General features: G+C 41.1%; 1 protein-coding gene across 1 annotated transcript in view; it reads right to left on the bottom strand.

Annotated features, from left to right (window-relative positions):
* Positions 1 to 24,781, bottom strand: part of ALK (ALK receptor tyrosine kinase) — a 673,225-nt gene extending 648,444 nt beyond the window's left edge. Inside the window, exon 1 of the mRNA XM_026016017.2 lies at positions 23,592 to 24,781. Coding sequence (XP_025871802.2) covers positions 23,592 to 24,300 — 709 coding nt within the window. The 5' untranslated portion in view covers positions 24,301 to 24,781. The remainder of the gene's footprint in view (positions 1 to 23,591) is intronic.

Here is a 24,781-nt window from a genome sequence, read left to right as displayed (position 1 = left end):
GAGGAGGAAGCAGAGGAGGAGAAAGAGGAAGAAGAAGATGCTGCCTCCACCAGCGCCAGTGTTTAATCTAAATGTTTGATATGCACAAGCCTTGGTGCCAGAACGATAGTGAGACTTTCTCCAATCTTTAGCGGAGTTGGATTTGCAATCCAGATAGTCTCCTGGATTGTCTCACGTGAAGGGAAGCCCCCAACAGAATACAACCCAGAGGGAACTGAGAGCCTTATTTGGAACTGTCTGCTCGTTCTAGAACTCTCAAAATTAAAAATGATGATGTCGACATTCAGCAGGCATTCCCTCTCCCTTCTTGCTAGGAGAAATTCGACTGTGGTCATGTTTGGGGCATCTGTGTAGGTCAAGGGGTACCTCAGACCTGCGAAATGACTGATGAAAAGTTTAAGACAATGGTTCTCGGAGTGTGGCCTCCGCACCAACAGAGGATGTGATAGAAAGGCAAATTCTCGGGCTCTGCTCAACATCTGCTGAACCAGAATCTCTAAGGATGGGGCCCAGTAGAGGCTGTTTTAATAAGCCCTGCCAAGGGTTTTGATGCATGTTCAGGTTTGAGACCAAGTGAGCCATGTTATTTCCTCTGGATATCCTCTTGATTTGGGTATGGTCATAACGAGGCAGCCCTACAAATGGGACACAGGAGAATTCCACTAGGGGTCTTTGGAAAAGTTTTCCTTCTTCTTATGAAGGAACGAAAAACACACATTTGCTCTTTTCAGCTGTGTGTGAAGCAGCTTCTGCAGCCACCAACTCCGAAGAAGGCAGAGTGGAAAGACAGGAAGGACCTGGGTGCTTAACTTTGTCCTGTGCCATGAATTATGAATTAACCAGCCCTGGAGCCACACGAACTCTCGACCTCTTATTATAGAAGACTGCTTAGCTACTTTCCGTGGAGGCTTCATTACTTGTAGCCAAAAGCATCTTAACTGATCTCAATGAGAATAAATACGATCACAGTACAAATAATGTCTATGACGCACTTGTTGCATGGTGCATGGACTATGATGGCCTTGTGCCACGTGCTATGGTGACTGTCTCATGTCCATCATCTGCGTCATCTTCCCAGCTGGCCTCACTTCCTCACTGATCTGAAATCCTCACAATGAGCAACGCTTCTCTGTAAGGCTGTTAACATGCACTGGCTGACCTGAGAGTGCTCTGTGGGGCATTGGCCCACTCCATTTTCCCAGTCCTGCCCAGATTAATGCGTTTTAGAAAGTATCTACACGACTACCCTGAGGGTAGGCTGACATCCATTTATTCACGTGTTAGATTCCAGAGCAGGAGGAAAAGGTGAGGTGATTAGCAAGTCTGCATGGAGGACCACCTGAAGGACGTCAGTGGAAACAGGCCTCCAAATAGAGAGTCTGGACCCATGAGGGCTGTGGACTGAGCAGTGGCCACTTAGTATACCGGGCCGGGTGGCCAGGGCCACACATCGTACTGTCCTTGTCTTTCATTCCCAGGAATTTGGGGATTGCTGTCTGCTTCTCTCTCTTCCCCAATCTTTCTCCTTGGCCCATTGTTCTTAAATCTGTACAACAATAGCACACTTTTTTTTTTCTTGATTCTAAAAAATTCCAGTTTAGTCACTTCATCATTATTTTTTTCTAGCACCCACTCTGGTGCCTTCTACATAACAGGTACTTCTCTCAAAGTCTGTCCATAATCGAAATGAAAATCAGGAGCTATAATGCAGCCAAACTCTAGTATCCACCTGTCCTTGGCCATGCTCCACAGAAGATCACTTGTAAGTGCATAAAATGCCCTGAAAAATGAAATACTTGGTGCTCTACTGCCTCCTCACCTTGCCTCATCCCTTTAACCCACACACCAAGGGAAAGATGTGTGAAGACACAGGGGCCTCCCGCAATGATAGACAGTGCAAAGCGTTAGAGAAGGCAGGAAGGAAAGAGGGACAAGGGACAGAAATGACACAGCTGAGAAGGACATGGAGATGAGTGCTCCTGGATTCCCATCTTCCTCCACCAGCTTGTAGAAAATTATAATCAAGCGTCTTTCTTAAAAATAATTTTTCCTTATAATAGGGATGGGAAAGAAGCACAGCTTGGAACAAGGAAGGAATCTTTAGGCTTAGAAGTCTAATCCCAGTTAAGGGAACCAAATCTTATGATCTAGGCAAGCCACATAACCTCCAGAAGTCTCATCTGCGAAACAGATTAAAATACCCATCTTTTGTGGCTGTAAAGGTTAAATGAGAGAATGTCTGTAAAGCGCCTAGCATATAATAAATGTTCAATAAATGTTAGCACCTGTGTCTTAATTCTCCTTCCCCATCATTACCTCATCTAAAGTCAAGCCTGCTACCCTGTGCCAGGTAATTCTTGAGAATGTCTAAGTAAATTGCTGGGGAAATGTTCCCTTTGAAGGAGAGGAAGAAGAGGATGAGACTAAAGAAAATTCAACTTCTGAGAGGCACACCTGCTGTTTGTGCTAACTCAGTTCAAACCACTAATGAAAGCTTGGTGCCAGGAAAAGAGTCCCGGCTTCAAGCCCATCCACCAGCTCTGAAACCCCTACTTCATCTGATCACATTATCTGCCAAGCAGCTCATCTCTTGTCGAGAATCAGTGCTTTACTTAAGAAAAGCTGTAAATCAAACAACAGAGCTGTCCAGGGAACTGAGAATTTAGCTCTTTAAACATTTCCTCCTATAAATATAAATGGTTGCTTTCCTCTAGAGAAACCTTCTATGCCTCTGATCTCTGAAGGACTGGAGAGAGTGCCAAGAGGATCACTATATCTTCTGGTGAACATTCCCGATCACCTTAATCTCTTCACTGACAATCTTCTGATCTGACAGAAATAGACGTTATTTTGCTCCCCCCCCCCACCCTGTTTATAAAGTATTAGGGAGGAGAGAGTGGATCAGAGGGAAGAACAGAACACCAAAATCCCCAGGGAGGTAGACGGGAGGGGGGAGAAGGAGAATTACTTTTAATACAGTTGCATAATCCATAATTCAGCAAGCTTTTCATTTCTCTTATCTTCTGAAAAACATGAAATTAAGTTCTAAGCAAAGTGCATAATTTATAAGAAGGCTCTGTGCTGATGATTCCCAAATCCCCATGCCCAGCCCTGACTTCTTACAGGAGTTCTAGTCCCACATTTCCAATAGCCTAGAGGATGTTGCTGCCTGGAGCCAGCTATTATCTCAGCTTCCCATGTGTAAGTAGAACTCAACTCTCCCTCCCCTCCTCAAATCTTTGCTTCCCCAATTCTTCCTTTCTATCAAAGATACTTTAATCTTACTGGTGGAAAGTTCCAGAATAGCTTTGATTCATCCCTCTTCTGCCTCTGACAACAGGGTCTGCAAAGTTTCTCTGCAGTCGTCCTTCTCTCTGCCATCCCACTTTCCAACCCCTCCCCCGCACTCTACCTCACATTACCAACTCTAGTCCCTACATTCTAATCTGAACTTCACACCTCTACCAATTTCGTCACCGTAAAATTCTATTATGATCAGACCTGTTGACAGCTGCCCATTTCTTCCTACAAGATGATTAAACACTCTTGCATACTTTCCAAGGCCCTCCTGTCACATCCTGATCCCATCCTGCCCATCCAACACTAAATCTCTCCTCCAGAGAAGTGTCAGCAGAGCATGAGATTCATATTAGCTACTCCAGGAAGACAAGTTGGCTTAATCAAACTGAATTTGGCACCCCTCACTCATGCTCCATGTCTGGAATGCTCTCCTCTCATCTTGATTATCCAAACCCCACTCATCCTCCAGAACCCATCAAGGCTCAGCTCTACCAGGAAGTCCATACTCATCACCCCTACTCAGTGTTCTTTGCCCCAATACACTTAGACTTTAAGCCCGCACCCTCTTGTATTATTTCTAATAGCTAGTGTAATGCTTATAGTGCTTTCAATTTTACAGAGCACTATTCTACATATGTAATCTTATTTGATCCTCTCAACAATCCTGTGAGGTTGGAATCATCCCCTACATATCAGCAGGACTCAAGACTGTTTAAATGAAGATCATGAAGCTAATTGATGCTGGTGTCAAGTCTTGAATCCCCAAGTTTTGACTCCAAATCTTGTATTTATGGTCTTCCTTAAAGACTCTAAGTTCTTTAAAGTCAGGAATCACATTTTGTAACTATTGTATTTATAATTTTACAAAGTTCTGAACACACAGGGGTCTCTATGATTACTTGTTAAATGGAGAATTGAAGTGAAGGAAAGAATCAATGAGCCATTAAGAAGTGAGCAAATGAACTTGTTAAGACACACTGTGTTCACCATGGCAGGTGGTTATTAAAGATGGAGAGGGCTGGACTGGACCTATATCCATTTTCATATGTCACATTTTTATTCCTCATTTATTCTTTATTCTTTTCTTCGTTGATTCAGCAAATATTTACCGAGCACCCCGTATGTCCCTCATACTGAGACAAATGAGTCAAGTACTCCCATATCCCAGTATCCTACTCCAACCTAAATCCTACCCAAATAAGGTAGAGGAAGTACAGTTTTCATGTACATAGGTAAGTAGGGAGATAAGAATTTATCTGTCTATCTGCCTACCTATCTATTGCCTCTGTCTAAACAATTGGTCCCTGACTAGCTATAATGATTAGAACAGAAAACCAGAACAGAGCATCTTGGGTGAGTTCACTATATAGCCAGAAAAGAAGCAAAATAACTTGGGTTTTCCTTTGGAGTAGAAATGAAAATACATGTAATCTTATCATAGTCTCTGAGGCATATTAGCTAGAAGTAAACAGCTCTTGTCATAATCTGCTAGTTACAAAATGTGTAAGAATCAGAGAAGGTTATCATTTCTTTTTACTGCTCTGTGAAATTCTGACTGACCTTGCAACTATTCACAGAAATAGCATCTTCCCAGTAATGCTTCAGCACCAGGCCTGGAAATAGGTTAGAATCACAGAATTTTAACATGAAAGGGAGAGTAGAGATTAGAACTCACTTATTTCATATGACAGAAACTAAGACTCAGAAAGCTTAAGTGATTTTCCCAGGTTCAAACAGGACAACTAGGCATATCCTAAAATGGAAACTTACTCTCACAATTCCAGAAGTCCCTTCCCTCCTTCCATGCCTTAACTGACATTGTCATTGTTCAAACTTCATAGTTAATTATTGAAATAAGGACTTTTCCTGCTATGAAAGTAAAATATCTTATAATGAATATCTTAAGGGTTTAGAAATCATCTTTATGACTTAAAGTTCTTTGACATTAAAAAATAAATAAATAAAAGATTTGCTATTTCCATGTGGAATTCTTAGGCAATGCACAATGGGATGACACTGACTTTCTGATGACTTTAGCTGTGATCAAATAGGCTGCTTTGGTCCATAATATGTACAGATTTCTTTCAGTCTCTTCTTTTATTTAATTGAATTTCCTACAAGATAAACTCTAATTTTGAGTGCAGTTAGATTTCAGCAAGGATGACATGGGGAAAAAAATGAGAGAAAGTTCCTTTATTAATAAAACAACATAATAATAAAATTGAAGATAATGTATAATATTTTCAATGCTTTAACCATGTGCCAGGTGCTATACTAAACTCTTTTTTTAATTATCTCATTTATTCCTCCTAAGAACCCTATAAAGCAAGTGCTGTAATAATCTCCACCTTATAGATGAAGAGGCCAGGAATAGAAAAATTAAGTTATTGTCTTGCTAACTTAAGATTTTGTAACTATAGTAAGTTCTGAAGCTGGCCACCAAACCAAGAACAAAATCCACATTCTATTTTCTCAACATAATGCAGTGTTGCCTCCTTTCAGAAGTAAATGGGTTAACTAATGTTCACCATTCTTAAAAAAAAAAAAAAAAGAAAAGAAAAGAAGAAAAGAAAAGAAAGAAAAGAAAAAAAAAAACCTTTCAGAGCCTCCACTCTGAAAAGGACACTGCTGCTTCTGATGATAATTGAGTATGAGATTGAGTACAGAATTACACTCCAGGCTGGAGGATTATACTTCTATCAGGATTTACACAGCTGGAGCAAGATAATTCTCCCTCTTTCTGTTTTAACAATAAAATGTCTTCAGTAAAATAGGGTAACTGATACAGGTAAACCTGCATATATAAAATATTTTGTTTTTCACCAAAGGAGAAGTCATGCTGATTGTGGGTCCTTCTCTGGAATGCCACCACACCATATGAAAAACCCAAACATAATTTTGTGTTGCAAAATACTTCTTTGATGTTACCAAATGTTCTCATTACCTATCAGGGATTGTTTACCACTTCATTCCTTTCTGAATTTTCATATTTTCTGTGGACTGAAATGTAAACATCACTGCTTATGCTGGTTCCTTAAAAGTACTTAGTTTTCTCCTCAGTCAGAATCTTCACGAAAATTACACTTAAGTCTGAACTACATTTCTTCCCTAAATATTTAAGCACATAAATGATCTCTAGCCATCCTGGCTGTCATTTTAAACTATTTGACATTTATTGTTTTGAAGAGAAAAAAGGTCAGATACATCAAATCTGTATTTGTACTTCTTGACATTATTCTCCAACTAGATTCTTCCAAATTATGGTATTGAGACTGATAGAGAGAGAGGGGGAGAGAGAGAGAGAGAGGGAGGGAGAGATGGGGAGGGGGAGAGGATGGGAGAGGGAGAGGAGAGGGAAGGGCAGGGCAGGGGAAAGGAGGGGAGGAAAATGAAGGGAAGGGAAGGAAAATGAAGGAAAACGAAGGGCAGGGGAGAGGAGAGGAGAGAGGGAAGGAGAAGAGAAGGCAGGCAGAGGAGGTGTGGGAACAAGAGGGGCTGGAACATGAAAGGAAAGACAGGATTTGTGGAATGGAAGGGAATGCATGACATGGTGATCTATTTAGCATGATCTCTAGTCACTCTTCATGGGATGGATGGAGATCATCTGACCCTACTCCTGGGCTCTCCATCCTTTGCCTCTGCCTGGCCCTCTACACATTTGTCTCCTTATCTCAGAGAAGGGAGAGGTTTTCTTTCTCCCTAGTCACTCCTGCCTGTGGTTCTGCCCATTCCTACCTCAAAGCTGCAATAACACAAGTTTTCTCAGTTAGGAGCCTCATTGTGCTCCAAGATCAGACCACAGGGATGGAAACTTGGCCTCATTTAAAGTCTACCTCTTAAAAGGAGAGGAATCCAGAGGAAAGAAGCAAACATGGTGTGTCCTCTGAAACCCAGAGTTTATGAGAAAGAGTGCCACAGGTAGCTAGAAATATTTATTCCTTCACAGTACTCCTCATAGTTTCTTATAGATTTCTGCATTAATCTGCACATTTAATATGCCTGCCTCACCAGTCTGCAAACCCTATGAGGGCAAAGTGTTGGTCTGTTTTGTTCAACATCGCCCATGAAGCACCTAGCACAGTGACTTATAAACCAAACTACTCAATAATTATCTGTTGAATTAACAATTAAAAAAAGAAAAAAAGAGCAAGCAAGAAAGAGGAGGAAAAAGAGAAAGAGGAGGAGATACAGGAAATTATCTAGGGTATGTAGGATAACTGACTTCATATATCTGAAGGGCCTTCATGTTGGAGAACAGATAATAAGTGGAGGCAGAATGACATACCACAAGCAGGAACAAGAAGACCAAGGGATAACAGATATAGAGTTAAACAGGCTAGGATTCAAATACTGGATCCTTCTCTTACTAGCAATGTGACCATGGCCAGTTACTTAACCGTTCTGAGCCTCAACTTATCTGGAAAATGGGAGTAATACTAAAATCAACCTTACCATGTTAGAGGAAATAGAATGTGTAATACTATTCAGTAGTAGTTACTACTAGTATTAAATCAGAGAGGAGCAGAATGTAGCCACTATCAAACATTCTTCCAACAGTTCTGTCCTTCAAGTCCGGGGCAGCTTCATAAAATAATGATCCCTACCTCCCCAGAAGTATTTAAAAGGATAAGGTGGCAAAAACTCTATCTTAAGAAGCAGACATGGCCTGGATGGAATGCATCTAAGACTTGTAGCAGAGTCCACACTGTCCAGATTGAGTGGTCCTGCTACGCAATTATCCCCTGCCTTACTGTTCCTGAACTTCCTTTTTCTTCAGTGTTTTCCTTCCAGATTTTATGAAGAAGAGTCACCCTTAACACACATTTTCTTCATTCTGCTAAACTTTCTAACATCATTGACATTTCATTCTCTTTGTCTTCTCTTCTTCCTTTCACAAACTGAACAACTACATAAGTACATTTTGCTTCCATATCTTCAGCACTCCCTCTAAACTTCCTTCTGCCTACACCTGCTCCCCAGAAGGCTCTGGGCCAAACATAAGGCCTTTCCACACCTTCTTTGGAACATCTGTCTCCCTTAGTTTCCATGACACCACAATCCAGTGGCTTCTCTTCCTTCTTATAAGTTCTTTCTAGTAATGCCATTGACTCTATTCCATTGTCAAATTATGAACTTTCCTAAATCCAAGATGTGACGTTCCTTCCTTTCTTCTTCCTCAGGAAAATGCATCTGTTCTCAAGAATTAAACCACCAGGCCCATATAAACAGCACCCACATTGCATCTTCCACCTGGACCTCTTACCTGTCCCTACTTATAGAAGTTTCCTATCTTCATGTACATTCCAGATGACCTGATCTTCAGATGTCCATGAAACTCATCGTGTCAGGCGCTTTCCTCCCCAAACCAATGCTCTTCCCAACTGTCTTCTTTTCAGTAATATCACCAGACTGCAGGGTCTCCACGCCAAAACCTTAGACCTTTGACCCTTTCTTCTTGTTCCTCTTATACCTGGGTGTCTTTTGGCCCAGTTCTGAGTCCCTTACTCCTGCACCAGTGCAATAGCCTTTCAAGGCTCCAATCCAACTATCAGCAATCTGTGTAGTCCAGGATCCTGCAGTCCAGGATCTCAATCCACCACCAAGTAACATTTCTTGAAGAATCTGCAGTCAACACACATTCCCATACTCAAAAACAAAAAACTTTCTGATTTGTTCAGCATCAAATGTAAATTCCTGGTTCAATAAGCCAGCCCTACCTCTAACTCAGATTATCTGACTCAGCACCCAGCCTTTCAACTCCCAGGATTCCTTAGATTTCTCTGTTCTGGTTAGTCCTACTTTGTTACATACACACACACACACACACACACACACACACACACACAGTGTCTGTGTGTCTGTCTCTCTCTGTCTTACTCCCTGTCTCTCTGTCTCTCTCTCACCAATAATTGTTCCTCCTCTGGGTGGTATTTTGTGTTATCACGCTAATTTGTAAGGTCCTTTCTTCTCTCTAATTCTATACTCTCTCCAAGATGCTGTTTCTCAAATCACCTCCTTCTGGAAGTTTTTATCTAACTCACTTCTAGCACAATCACAAAAGAAAACCATCATTCTTAGTAGATGTCCTGTGACCTGACCCCCTGCCAAAAGGCAGTAAGTTTATTCTTTCTGAAATTCCAGACCTATAATTTTCTGTCTTGGAGGAACTTCACCCCTCCTTCCAGGCACTGAGCAAGTAGAATTATCAGCCTTTCTGGATATGGCTTTTGAGACCTAGAGGAATGGAATGAAGCTATCTCTAATTGCCCTAGCAGGTACTGACATCTCCAAGCCTCCCCTGAACCACTACAACCATCTGCATCCTTTCTTCAGCATCAAGTACTGCCATTCCCTGGAATTATTTATTAGCATTCCTTGTCTGCCTCCTCTCCCCCACCTAGTTTGTGAACTCCTGGGAGAAACACACTTTGCTCCATTGAACTTGGTAAGTGCTCAGTTAAAAAAAAAAAAAAGTGAACCAATAAATAAGCATTTCTTCAGGCAGAAGTCCAGATTTATAGATACTCACACAGAAGATTCCCCTGTCTAACTTCTATTTGGTGAGCACCTCTCACACAGATCTAGATGGTGTATATGGAGAGAAGCCAACATGGCCATGATCTCAAAGTTCATTTTGTAGGCTTTCAGCCATGATAAAGTAACAAGCACTCGACTAGCCCTTTTGTAATAAACAACTGTGAAACTGGACAAAATATGTGGGAAAAAAAAAAACTGTTCTCATGGGATAATCAGTAGAACAGGAGAGAAGGAAAATAAATGTGGTAGGCCCTAGCACTGTCCTGATTTTCTGCCTGGAAGCAGTTACCACACCCTGACATGGGAAGGAGGGAATAAAAGAAAAATATTGTTGATGGAAACTCTGATTCCAAAAAGGAATGAGGGACTTCCAGTGCAGCATGATGGAGTAAGCCCACTAAACTGTATTTATCCTCCTGCTTACAACCAAGAACTCTGGACAAAATACAATAAAAGAAAGTGGGGGTGGGGGGACTCTGAAAAATAAATAGAACCAGGAATATTGAGGAAGAGAGTCAAAATCTGGAAGAGCAATTGATATGAAGGTGAGTCTTCTGTTTTTACCTCTTTTCTCTTGCATCTGTGAACTAAACGTGGGCACCCAGCAAAGCTAGGGTGATGGTACCAAGGATGGGTAAAATGCCCACAGAAATCTTTTCTTTTTGGCCACAAGGCCAAAAAAAGAGTACCCTGTGATCCAGAGAGTACAAAGGGAAATCTCTACTGCTTTGTTTTTTTCCTCTTTTTTTTTTTCTCCCTCTCATCTCATGATGGTGAGCTCTCAGCAGAGTCAGCATGTGTGGCAATGTCAGCAGCCACAACTCAGAGAGCCTATTAGAAACCACATCTTTCAGGCCAGGGGATTGGGAAGAGAGGGCACTTCAGGCCAGAGTATCAAGAGAATTCCTGATTTGTTTCTCTTTATTATCTCCCTATTTCCCCCGAGAATAGCCCCTGTTGCACAAATTGTGCATAAGTAATACAGATAGGTAAAATTGAGCTTAAGGAAGAATTCCATAGGGAAGAGACAGAAATATGCTAATTCTGTGAAGAAACTGGCCTAGGGTCCCAGCTCATCTCTGAGCAGCACATGTATGGACAGACTCAAAGCAGCATAATAAAGGCTTTAAGAAAAAAACAAATTTAAAATACACCCAGGCCTCAGACCAAACAACATGATGATGTTCAATCATGAATATGATGCAAAATTACTCAACATACAAAAGCAAAACGAAACAAATGACCAGTTGTGGGTTTTTTTTTTATTTAAATTTTGCTAGTTACCAAACAGTGCAATATTGGTTTCTGGAGAAGAATGCAGTGATTCATCGCTTACATACAACACCCAGTGCTCATCACAAGTGCCCTCCTTAATCCCTATCACCCATCTAGCCCATAACCTGCCCACCTCCCTCCATCTACCCTCAGTTTGTTCTCTATCATTAAGAGTCATTTATGGCTTGTTTCCATCTATCCTTTTTTTCTTTCCCCTTCCCATAAGTTCATCTGTTTTCTTTTTTAACTTCCACAATGAAGTAAGATCGTATGCTATTTGTCTTTCTCTGACTGATTTATTTCCCTTAGAATAATACACTCTAGCTCCATTCATGTCATTGCAACTGGCAAGATTTCATTATTTTTGATGGCTGAATAACTATAGAAAGAACCCAAATGTCATTGGCTGAGAATGGATAAAGAAGATGTGGTATGGATACACAATAGAATATCATTCAGCCATTATTATTATTCAGCCAATTCTTAAAGGTAAATATAATCAACAAATGCCAATAACAAGATGATCCATATGTTAAAATGATCAAAGACTTTAAGAAGCTATCTGTTGTAACTGTTCCAAGAGGGAAAAGTAAAAATTCTGGAAAATTGATGAAAAGGTAATTCTAAGTAGGGAAATAGAAATTATTTTTAGGAGAACCTGGGTGGCTCAGTTGTTGAGCATCTGCCTTTGGCTCAGGTCATGATTCCAGGGTCCTGGGATTAAGTTCCCCACAGGGAGCCTGCTTCTCCCTCTGACTATGTCTCTGCCGCTCTCTCTGTGACTCTCATGAATAAATAAATACAATCTTTCAAAAAAATATTTTTTAAAATAGAAAACTTTAACTAAAAAATATATCTAGTAATAATAAAAATTACAGCAAAATGGAAACAGAGGAAGAGTCAGTAAACTCAAAGAAAAAAATCTTAGAAACTGTCCGAGCTACAGAACAGAGAGATAAATGTTGAAAAAAGAAATCAGCAGAGTCTCAAAAGAATGTGAGAAAGTAGCAAAAGATCTAAAAGTTGTGTAACTACAGTCCCAGAGGAGGGGAGAAAAGTATTACTGCAGAAAAAAAATGAGGAAATAATAGCTGAAAACTCACCAGGTTTCATAAAAGATGTAAATTTATGGATTCAAGAATCTCAACAGACTACAAACAGCATATGGTCAAATAAAACCATTCACAGAGTCATCATAATCAAATAATCAAACTTCTGAAAACTAAAAAAAAAATCTTGAAAACAGCTACATATAGGGAAGAACAATTTAATGGCAGAATGCTTATCAGAAACTATGAGGGACAGAAGAACAGCATTCTTAAAGTGTAAAAAGAAAAGACCTGTCAAGCCACAATTCAGAAATAAAGGTGAAATAAGGACATCTTCAGATAAAGGAAAATTAAGCAAATTTGTTGTCAGCAGAACTGCTCTAAAAGAAATGAAAAAGCAAGTTCTTTAGGTTGAAGGAAAATGACAAAACAGGAAATTGGAACTTCAGAAACCAAGGAAGAGTAAGAAAGTGTTACATATCTGGATAAATATAAAGGACTAGTTTACCCTTATTAAATTATATAAATTATATAAAATATGTATAACTGCTAAAAGTTATATATACACATAGTTTATATATATATATGTATATATATATATATATATATATATATATATATATATAGCAGAGTTTTAAATTATGTAGATACAGCACATATGAAAACTATAACAAAGAGGGAGGGCAAAGGGACCTATATGGTTATAAGGCTCTATAGTTTACTTGAAGTACTAAAATGTCAAGTTGAAGTAAACTATGAGAGTTTATATATACATATATATGATGTATAGGAATGTGTATATATGTATATATAACTACAGCTTACATATATAACACATATATGTAATCTCTAGGGCAACCATTAAAATAATAATACAGAGATATAGCCGAAAAACTAATACATAAGTTGAAACTGAAATACTAAAAAATACTCAAATAACTCAAAAGATGTCAAGAGAGCAAAAAGAGGAACAAAAACAGAGAGACAAACAAGAACAAAAACAAAATGGTACACATAAATCCAACCATATCAATTATAACATTAAATACAAGTGGCCTAAAAGACCAAGTAAAAGACAAAGACTATCAGATTAAATGTTTAAAAATCACACAATATCCAATAATATCTTTTCTAGAAGAAACTAACTATAAATATAAAGATATAGGTTAAAAGTAAGAGGATGGAAAAGATATACCACAGAAGCAATAATCAAAAGAAACCTGAGAGGCTATATTAATATCAATCAAAATAAATTTCAAAATATGAGTATCACCAGGAATAAAAAGACATATTGTACAATAATAAAGGAGTCAAATCATCAAGAAATGAGTCAATCCTAAATGTGTAGGCACCTAATAATAGGGCTTCAAAATACATGAAGTAAAAAAAAAATGATAGAATTGAAAGGAAAAGTAGACAAAACAAAATTTAGAGACATTAGGAGTCCTCTTTTGGTAACGAAAATAGCAAATAGACAAAAATAAGTAAGGGTACCAAAGACCCGAACAACTCTTAACCAAATTGATCTAATTGACATTGATGAACACTACACCAAATAATAGCAGAAAACATGTTCTTTTGAAGTGTGGAACATGGAACATTCAACAAGATACACCATAGTCTGAGGCATAAAACAAACCTTAACAAATTTTAAATAACTCAAATCAAACCCGTGAAATGTTCTCAGACTATATCAGAATTAGACTAGAAATCAAGAAGAGAAAGATATCTGGAAAATCTCCAAATATTCGGAAATAAAAGACACATATATAACTATGAGTCAAAAGAACACAAATGGAAAATTTTAAAATATTTTAATTGAATAGAAAGTAAATTTCATTACAACATAATAAAATTTGTATGATGTTGCTAAACTGAGTTATTAGGGAAAATTTTTCCATTACATACTTACAATAGAAAAAGAAGAAAGGTCTCAAATCAATGATATAAGCTTTCACCATAAGAAACTAGAAACAAGAAGAAAATTTAAACCCAAGGCAAACAAAATGAAGGAAAAATAATAAAATAAGAGCAGAAATCAATGAAAATGAAATAAAGATAGCATAGGAAATAAATATCACAAAAAAAATGTTTTTTGGGGGGAAGAAGTCAATAAAATTGGTAAGCCTCTAGCCAGAATGACCAGGAAGAAAAAAGAGATGATATAAATTACCGATATCAAGCATGAAAGAGAGGACATCACTACAAACCCTACAGACATAAAAAAATAATAGGGAGAATATTGTGAACAATTTAACTTGCATTAATTCAGCAATATAGATAAAATGAACCAATTTCCTGATGAATACAAACTGCTAAAGTTCATTCAAAAAGAAATAGATAATCAGAATAATCATATAATTATTTTAAAAATATAATTAGTAATTTAAAACTTTCCAGCAATGACCATACCAAGCCAAGATGGCCTCACTGGCAAATTTTACTAAACAAAAATTCATGAAAGAAAAAATTACAATTCTCTTCCAGTAAAAACTGAAGGAGCACTTCACAACTCATTTTACGTACCCAGCATTACCCAAGCCTGTCAGAAACAAGAAAACTACAGAACAATAATCTTCATGAACACAGATGCCCAAATCGGCAACAAGGTATTAGTGAGCTGATCCAGCAATACATAAAAAGGATAATACATCATGACCATGTGGGGTTTATCCTGAGAATATGAAACTAATTCAACATTTGAAAATCAAACACTCTGATTCATAATATTTACACCTAAAAAAGATCATATTATCTCAATAGATGCTCACTGTCAGGGAAGCTAGACACCAGGTTACAAGGTTGCTCCAGCAGCCCTACAGACAGGAATTCCTGGAGAAGAAATGAGACCTCCCACCCCTAGCCAGCATCAGCTTGCTAGCCTTTTGTGTAAGGCACCACATAAGAAGATGTTACAGCTCCAGTCAAGATTTTAGAGGACTGGGACGCCTGGGTGGCTCAGCGGTTAAGCGCCTGCCTTCAGCTCCCAGCGTGTCCTGGGGTCCTGGGATCCAGTCCCACCTCGGGCTCCCTACAGGGAGCCTACTTCTCCCTCTGCCTGTGTCTCTGTCTGTCTCTCTCTGTGTCTCTCATGAATAAGTAAAATCTTTAAAAAAAAAAAAAAAGAGATTTCAGAGGACTGCATCTTTGGTTGTTACTGATTGCTATCTCATGAGAGACTCCAAGCAAAAAACACCTAGTCAAGCTACTCTCAAATTCCTAACTCACAGGAACTATGAAGGATAAATTGTTATTATTATTTTGAACCACTAATTTTTGAGCTAACTTCCTATGCAATATTAGATAACCAACACTAAATAAAGTATACACTAAAACCACAAGATACTGCCACAAGTTGACAGTATCAAGTATTCTCAAGAATTCCCAGACATTACTAGTGGGAGTATAAAGTGGTATAACTGCTTGTAAAAATAGTTTGTCAATTTCCTATAAAGTTAAACATACATTTACCAAAAAATCCAGCAATTCCAAAATCAATTTAAGAGAACTGACAACATATGTCTACCCAACGGCTTATACAGGGACTTCCTGGGACATTAGAAATGTTCTGAATCTTTATCTGGATAGTGATTATATGGATGCTTTATATGTGAATTATAATCAAGCTATACATGAGATTAACACATTCAATGAACATCATTGTATTAAAAAATACAGGTAAAAATTAAAAAATAATTCTCTGATGTTGTAATGTGAATTATTATGTCCTACAACCAGAGATTCATTTTCAGGAAAGTTTGGAATTGGGAAAAATTACAATGAAAAGACCTCATTTTGAGAAACCATGGGAAGAGGCCACATAACAATTTTCAGGACTACTGACCTCTTAAATGAAGCCCAATGCCTACCTCAAAATCTGGGACCTGGCACTACTGTTCCCTAATGCCAAGGATTGGTTGACATTGTGAATTGATAAAGTAGAATCTCAGCACTTTTTATGATCCTGTACACATTTGTTTTTCTACTGACTTACGTATTTCTTTCTGAATAATCCAGACTAGAATCTTTCACGTAGGTTATTTTATATAATGTTCACAGAGACTCCATTAGGTAGTCAGGACAAGTTCTGTATTTCTGCCTTTTAGAATGAAAGTCCCAGAGGTTTGACGAGCTTAAGGAAGTTGTGCAAGATGTCAAAGCCAATCAAAGGCCATCATAATAGGATCTAAGTCTTCTAGCTCCTAGTCTAGTGTTCCCTCCACCACAGAACACTTCCTTTAATTACAAGGTCTGAAAATGTGGAAAGGATCTATAAAGGAGACCTTCCCGTGCCCACCCGCATGAACCATATTCCAATGAAAATGGAATAAAAGATAAATAAGAAGAAAAACAGAGTCAATGGTTTAATGTTTCCTTTTGACTTCATCTGGCTAGTTGCCTGATTTCCTTTAAGCTTGCTTAGATTTTCTTTGTTTTTGTTTTTAGATCTTCTCTTTAGCCTTTTTCCTTACTCCAGGAAGTTCTCACTGCCCACCTCTCCATGTACCTGTTGCTATGTCACCACAAAAGTAGAGTTCAAGAAACAAAGACTCTTAATTAACCAAGTGGTTGGATATATCTGCCCCAATGGAGCTCTCCTCCTGCCTAGTTCTGGGACTTCCCACATTCTGGAATGCCTATGTTCATCAAGTGAATCTGAGAGAATTTTCCTGGGAAAGGATCCAAGATTGTAACAGCCCAGCTAGAAAGTTCGTCACAAAATTTACTGAATAAGAAAAGTTGTTTTGTGAGGTATTAAGATACCTCCTATCTCCTCCCCACCTCCCCACCAGGAAAACACTCTTTTATACAGCTCCCTTCTCACACCTTGGCCCATGTGAAAAAACCTAGGCCATCACTAGGTTAAGAAACACTGGCCACACCCTAGACTAGATGACTTTAAGAAAGAAGATACCCCTAGTGCACCTCTTATCACATAACCTCTGGACCTATAGCCATCCTCACAAAAATGCCCTATTCTCCTCCTACTCCCAGGCAGAAATAATGTCCACATGCATCTTTTGAAAGCAATGGCTCAGCCATGGCTCAAAAACAAAACAAAACAAAAACTATAAAATGCTATATGGGTGCTTCACAGCCTGTTTTAGGTTGAGGCACTTTCTGGAGGCAGCCTCCTACTCAAGTCCCTGGGCTATGTGTCTCCATGGAATCTGAAAGGTCTAAATGCTCTTAATGGGCTCATGTCCATGAACCAGTTGGCACCTTCCATCTTTCTCCTGCCTTCCACTCAACAAGGAATGGTGAAGCAAGAAATGTAAGGAAAGGGCACAACTCCAGCTAATTATAACAAAGAAATTACCAGATGTCAGTGAACCAGCACCTCTCTCGCCCAGAGGGGCTTGAACTGCACACATCACTCTCAGTTAAAAAAGATCCACCATCTGAAAACTACTGTTCTGTAATGCTTCTATCTTTTTTCTTCATCATTAAACTTCATACTTTCATAAAGGTAGGGCTTGCTTTCTTTGTGTAAAAAGACAAAATAACTGGATTATGAATATGCTGCTTGAATCTCTGAACCAAATCCAAGGTCAAAAGACCTTTGAGGATATAATTGATAGAAATGAAATAAATACCACACCTCAATTCTCCTTATCCACATTTCTGGTTAAGACAATGGGAACTATCTATCACCCTGGTCACTCTCCCCATTTCCACTGGATCCCACTTCTTATCTCAGAAATTAGAAGTTAGTTGCATGGGAGCCCACAATATTACAACTGCTGCTGCCAGGGTCACCACATGTGGCCATACATAAGGAGTGCACAACCCCAGATGGCACCATCTAGATAAACTAAAATGTATATGAAATTCTTGGAGTTATAGAGTATACAACCTGAACAACCAGATACTGGAGTGTTGCTGCTGCCAGGAAAAAATTAATGGTTCATATCGATGGAGCACTTTCTTATATTGGACACTGGGTTACAGGTTTACATGTATCTTCTAATTTAATATACGTGACATCTTGAGATAAGAATTATTACTATCACTATTTTGCTAATGATGAAACTGGGACTCAAAGATTTTAAGAAAATAAAAGATTTTAAAGAACTTTCTCAAGTTATGGGTATTGAACACCAAGTATTCATTGCATGGGCTTCTGACAAGGATAATGTAAAGCTTTTCATCTATTTACATGTCTTTGTTATTTATAATCTGCATCTTGGGATGATTCCTTTAGTGAAAAGAGCCATAATTTGAAGGCAAAAAAAATATGTAGTACTAGTCAGTATCTAGCACAGCATCTAGCATCTCATAACCTCTCAATACATACGTGACAGTTTCTAGGTGTGCCACTTTTACCTTGAAAAAATGTTATCAGGGCATCTGGTGGCTCAGTTGGTTTAGTATCTGACTTCTGATTTTGGCTCAGGTCATGATTTCACAGGTTGTGGGATCAAGGCCTGCATCAGCCTCCACACTCAGCAGGGAATCTGCTTGACATTCTCTCTCCCTCTCTCCTTCTGCCCCTCCCTATTTGTGTTCTCTGTCTCTGTCTCTGTCCCTGTCTCTCTTTCTCTAAAATAAATAATTTTTTAAAAAGAAAAAGAAAAAGTCTTATCAAATAGCTGGCTTCCAGTTACTCCATTTATAAAATAAAACAAATACTTGCCTTCTAAAAGATTGGGGAAAAAAATAAATTTGAAAGTTTTTTATAAAGTCCCATTCAACTGTAACAGAATATTAATAATGGTTATAAAGAAATTCAAAATGTCTTTTATGAATCAGACTGGGCCAATGCCCACTAAGTGAGGTTATCAGGCAGTAATCCTAAGAATGGCAGGGGCTACAACTTCTGCTGACATAACGCTCCCTCTTTTCCTCTCCCGCTCACAGGCCAGTCACCCTTGTCCTTCAGAAGACACACTTTCTTATAAGAGCATTCATGTTTATTAATGATAACACATTAATCATGCACACATGCACACAAAGCCCTCGTGGGCTTTTCTTCTTTTTCTTTGGTATATTTGTGAAAAGATCAAATGGATTTAGATGAGCTTCATCTCTCTAACAGCCATATATATTCTCAGCATGTCACAGGGTTTTCAAGTAGCCAGTAGGAATCCACCAAATCCAGAAATGTTCTTATCTTCTCAAGATCCAGGTCCTTCTGCCCCGCCCAATGGCTTGATGACACACACACTAGAGATGCACCTTAGATGCATAATACCCTATGTGAGCACCTCCTCCCCAGTGGATAGACAGACAACAACCTAGAGAAATACTCGGTGTCAGTTTGGGAGCAGAGGTAAATAAACCCAGTAATTTCAAAATATTTTTTTCACTTAGCAATCTTCTTGTAAGCATGTGTCATCCGATTTCAAAGATACATGTGCAATTCTTGTCTTTTCCGACTAGAAACACCAACATCCAAAGTCTCCTGAGAGTTGAATTCTGAAAGATCCCGATTCCTGCTGTGGTTCCCCATCCCAGCTCCCCTGCCTGTTGCAGCTTCTCAACATTTCCAAATACAAAACTGATTAATTATGAATGCTGTGGCTTATCTGACCCATATCTCACCTGACTCTTTGCTCCCCTGGAATTCCATTCCATAGTCAGAGGAATATCAATTTCAGAAAATAAGGTTTCCCTGATATCTACCCTGAAGTTTCCTTCTGTGAGTCTCATCTTATTACTTCTATGGGCCACACTATATAACTATTCTCCTTCATGGCCTCTCCCTCTTCAGAGATTTGTAGATTGTTACCATGGCTTTCCCTTCATTGCCACTTTGCTCAGCCATATATATTTAATTCTTTTCATCTTTCACCATAAATCGGTCCCTTCAACTCTTAAATCAGCTCTCTGCTCTTCTCTGGACTAGTTCCAACTCTCCCAATTCACCTCCAATAACTGATATCCCTTCTGGGAGCTCAAATTTCTTTTCTATCTTCCTTGGCTCTCTTTGCCCTCTCCAGAAATGAAATCGGAAAGGACTGACAGATATGTGAGGTGAAGGGTCAGGTGGATTAAATTGCATACATCTACTTTAAGTTTCTCAGGCCACTCCATGGTACATGTAAAATCCCCAGTCATATCCCCCTTTCCTGGAGTGAGCGGGGGGCGGGGGGGGGAGTGCTTAAAGAAAAACAGGTCCTCTTATCCCACAAGTAAATATTGCCTGGGGGATGGCAGAAGCAAGATGACAAAACAGGTTACAAGTTGAGGCTGTGACCAATGTGGCAGCCTCCAGGCAGACATCTTTTCTGAGGTTTGGACTATTCCAAATTGGTGCACCAAAATTCACATGGTCCTAGCAATGGTCTTTCTACCTTTCTACCCCTTCTACTCTCCATGAATGAGTGCTGTGGGGAGCTGTCTCAGCCTTTGAAATACTGATCAAAAATACTTTATGAATTCAAAGCAACCCACAAAGAAAAAAACATTAGCATGTCATGCTTTATGAGGGCTCTCAGGCCTCCTCTCATCCTCTCAGATGTCCCAAACCACAAGCAATACAAAGTTACTGCTTTATCCTGAACTGGGTGCTTTTCCATTTCTATCACATCCCTAGTCAGAGTCCTGTTCAGATTCAGGAAGCTATCTTCAGTCTAAGACAAATGGGTTGCTGCAGGCCACTCACCACAGGGGCAACTGGCAGTACACCCTTCCTCTCCTCTACCTTCCTCACAGTTAGCCCTATCAACATGCTTGTGCCCCCTCTAGACCAGGCCACCAGTCATTTGGACAGAAGCAGAGAGAAATTAGGTGAGTTGTGCCTCTTTTCCCTTTGTATATTTGAAGATCCTACAGCACAAAAGAGTTAAATGCCTTTTCTACAACACAAAACTATATAAAAAAGAATAAACCCATTTCCTTTAACACAATAAATAGTAAAATCAATCCAAGTGTAAGAACCTAAGCTTGAATTTTCATACAGAAAAAAAAAATGAATGGAACCACATGATTTATGTTGCCCCAATCATGGCACATGATATAGCAGGGTATGTCCACTCCCTCCATGGGGAGGTCTGCAGTGGAAACCATATCTGAATGAGGCTGAGGGCAATACAGTGGTAAGGGAAGAGACTAGTCCTGCATGGACTAGTCACCTAACTGAAAATAGTATATGCCTCAGAGCCGGAGAGACCAGCCTGTTCCAAGTGTGATCACCACAAGGCCCGAAGTGCTTTTCAATAAGCTGTCTGTCTCTCTGGAGGTCATGGGGAGCTCATCCAGTTACACTTAGTGTCTTATTTGATCCCATCAATAACCATTTGATCCCAATGCTGCTGAAAAATACTTGGCCAAAATCTCTAGCCTTTTAATGACAGAATCCTGGCTCTTTCTGAAAACAGCATTGCTGGATGTGTCAAATGATGCATAAGGCCTTGGTCCAACTGCCAAATGGACTAGGATGCTGAGGGAGGACTTGAGACACTCAGAGCTTCCCTACTGTCAGTAGCAAAGCACCTCTTGAAGTACACTCCTCTCTACACGAAACTCCCCTGCTCAGCAGCTTCAACTCCTTACCTAAGGCTTGAGTGGAGTATATTCTTCAAATGCACTAAGCAGGTGACTCTTCAGAGACACCCACTGATAACTTCATGCAATCTGCCTGTTTATAGTAGGAAAGTTCAGGGCTATAGAAAGGACCCCTTTTATCTGTCACCAACATCTCACAATAGCCGATCTAGACTGCTGGGCCTATGGTCATCAGACAAGAGGTGACAGGAAAGCTCCAGAGATGCTCATAGACATGAAAGGAGAAGAAAATCCACATTTCCAGAGAAGTAATTTTTATATCCATTACAAGTACATGAGGCGCTAAAAGAGAATGTGGCATGTATAAACCACAGAACCCGTGATGACATTAAAGCACAGCTGTTCTTCACAAAAGTATCTGTGGTGAGACAACAGTATTGGTCTCCTATCTCAGTTCACAGAAGGCACCATCAAACTCATCAGACCCCGTCTCTTACTGTAAATTCTGCCTCTTAATATAAATTCCAGCACTGAACACGAAAGAGTCGTTTTAGGTGCCAATGCCACCAATGCTAATGCTGAAATATGCATCCAGACTCTGTTTTCCTTGGGGACCCACATACCAGTATGTTTTTTTGTGCAAAGACTGAAGAACCTCAGCTCCTAAATATCCCTGCTGCAGAAGAGTACTGGGTGTGTGTGGGAGTATATGTGTGTGCTGGGACAAGCACAGCAGATACTTGTAGCTCTACTGTGGGCTCTTTTCAGTGCTTCCCATCCAATTAATACTAGACATTAGTAACCAGCAGACCATAAAAATTTCATTTATTTCTGATGATGAGAACGATAGAAAAGATGCTGGGTTTGCTCAATGGAATTAGTGTAGGCTTTTAAAAGGCACGATTTCTTTTCTGTGCTTTCTCATTCATTTACATTGTACATTTTATTCACTAAGCCTTTCCCCAGTGGTCTTAGGAGAGAAACATCCATTCAAAACCACCTGGTTTTCCAGTCAAAGAACACTATGGAAAGAGTTAGAAGTAAGTGCCTACACACACACACCCAACTCAGTGAATGGAGAAGAAAATGAGAGTAAATGAAACAGAAACCTCATTTCAGGAGTCTCCAGCAGAGAGATCTGCAGTGAAACAGGCCTGCCAGAGACTGTCATCCAGGGCTGCTGCTGCTGCAGACATTCTAGCTAAGAGTTAGAGGGAAGGGGAAGGGGAGGGCAGGAGGAAAAAGCGAATTCAACTACTGTCTCTCCTGCCTTCACGGAATTTTGGCAACTTTGCTCTCTCTCTTCACATCTCCCTCTTGTCCCATGTTCCTTAGTCCCTCTGGGGCTCTCCCAACAGTATCTAAGAGGAAAAAAAAAAGGGTCTGAGAGCGGATAGCAGACTGGGGTTGGAGAAAGGGGACAAAATGAATTCATGAAGAAGAGGCAACCCCTAGGTAAGCCGATAGTTGAAAGGGACAGCTAGGTAGGATTCAACAATAGGAAGAAGAGTTCTACATTCACTGAGAAAGTGTACCACATTCTTCACCTCTGTGGCGGCCAGGAAGAAGAACTAGGGGAAGGGAAGAGGGACAGCAGTACTGGATCTAGAACTAAGCTTGGAACACGGAAATAATAAGGCCATTTCAACCGTCCCGGAGAGGGGGGGGGGGGGGGGGCATTAGAAGTGCATCCAATTTTGGATAGGACCTGGTGTAAGTTGGTAGAAGAAAAGGCATTCTGCCAAGAACAGAAAACTTTTCTCCCAACTTGGTTGCTGGAGGAGAAATAAAACCCTTGGGGAGTGACTGTGTCCAAGAAGAAAATAAAATCTAGTCTGATTGGTAGGGTAGTTTGTGGAAGGAAGAAAGAGCCAAGGACCAGAGGCTGCGGTTTTGGAAACAGGGATTAGTTGATAAGTGGTTGCAAACTGATGTGCCCAAAAATACAAATTCCGCCCCATTCAGGCGGGAGCTGCTCACCGGTCCCCAAGATCTGGAAGAGAAGGCGGGGCTGGGAGGCGCGGATCGCCGCGGACAGCCTTCCCTCTCTGCCCACTTCCGAAGCCTTCTTCTCCGGCATCAGGCGGATCCTCAGCCGCCCTTCGCCGTGGCGAATCCACCAGCTGAACAGCTCGCTGAGGTTGAACTGGAGCAGCCCCGCAGTCACCTCCTCGGGGGAGGGCCCGACGCAGCCCTCAAGGATCGCCTCCTCTCCCAGCTCCAGCACCAGCTGCTTGGCGCGTCGGAGCTTGCGGACCGAGCCGCCCTTCAGCACCCTGGTCAGCGTCCGAGCCTGGGCCGGGGCCGGGGCCGGGGCAGGGGCCGGGGCCGGCGAGCTGGCGCCTTCGGCCCGGGAGACCCCGGGCGGTGGCCCCACCAGCCGAAGCAGCGGGGCGCAGTCGAGGGCCAGGGAGCCGCGCGCCTCCGTCCAGCCAGCCCCGGGCTGCGAGGAGGACGAAGGCGGCAGCAGCAGGTCCCGGGCGTAGACGCGGAAGAGCGAGGGCACCACAAAGTCCACCGCCAGGCTCTTCCTCTGCAGACGTGAGTAGCTGAGCGGCTCCCGAGGCTGCAGAGCCGGCCCCGCGGCGGGTGAACCCACGAGCTGGCCGGTCCCGGTCCCGGCCCCCGAGCCCGAGGCCGTCACTGAGAGCCGCAGCAGCAGCAGCCCGAGGAGCCCTGCGGACCCCATCCCGCCAGGGAAGGGGTGTTTACACTAGTGTCCCCACCAGCTGGGATCCAGCCTCGCCCTTCACTCCCCCCAAACGAGAAGGGTCTCCAAATAGTCCTTGGTCCGGAACGGCTCCTTCCCGCTGATGTCTGGGGTACTGCGCGTGCCCTCGGTCCTCTCGCTGTCCTCCAACTGCAAGGAGGCAGTCCGGAGTCTCAGTACAATGGGGCTGGAAGCCCAGGGGCGTGTCGAGAGACCCTGGGCGCCTGGGGCTCCGCAGCTGGGACCCTGTGCCTCTGGCGCGCAGCGACGAGCGCCGCGCCTCCGTCTGTAGCTCGCTGCGCTCCGGAGCCGGAGAAACTACTATGGTTGAAGGGAGGCGGCAGTGGGGGCCCGTGCTCTCCTGCCCCCGCGGTCCGAGCCGTGGTCTGTCCGCTGTCCAGCAGCAGCCTCCAATCCTCCGCAACTTTCCAGCTGGGGACGATGGCTCCAAGCGCTCTGC

The sequence above is a fragment of the Vulpes vulpes genome, chromosome 8 (assembly GCF_048418805.1).
Source record: "Vulpes vulpes isolate BD-2025 chromosome 8, VulVul3, whole genome shotgun sequence".
NCBI classification, from domain to species: Eukaryota; Metazoa; Chordata; class Mammalia; order Carnivora; family Canidae; genus Vulpes; species Vulpes vulpes.
The sequence above is the reverse complement of the archived record's forward strand: the minus strand, read 5'-3'. Positions and strand labels throughout refer to the sequence as shown.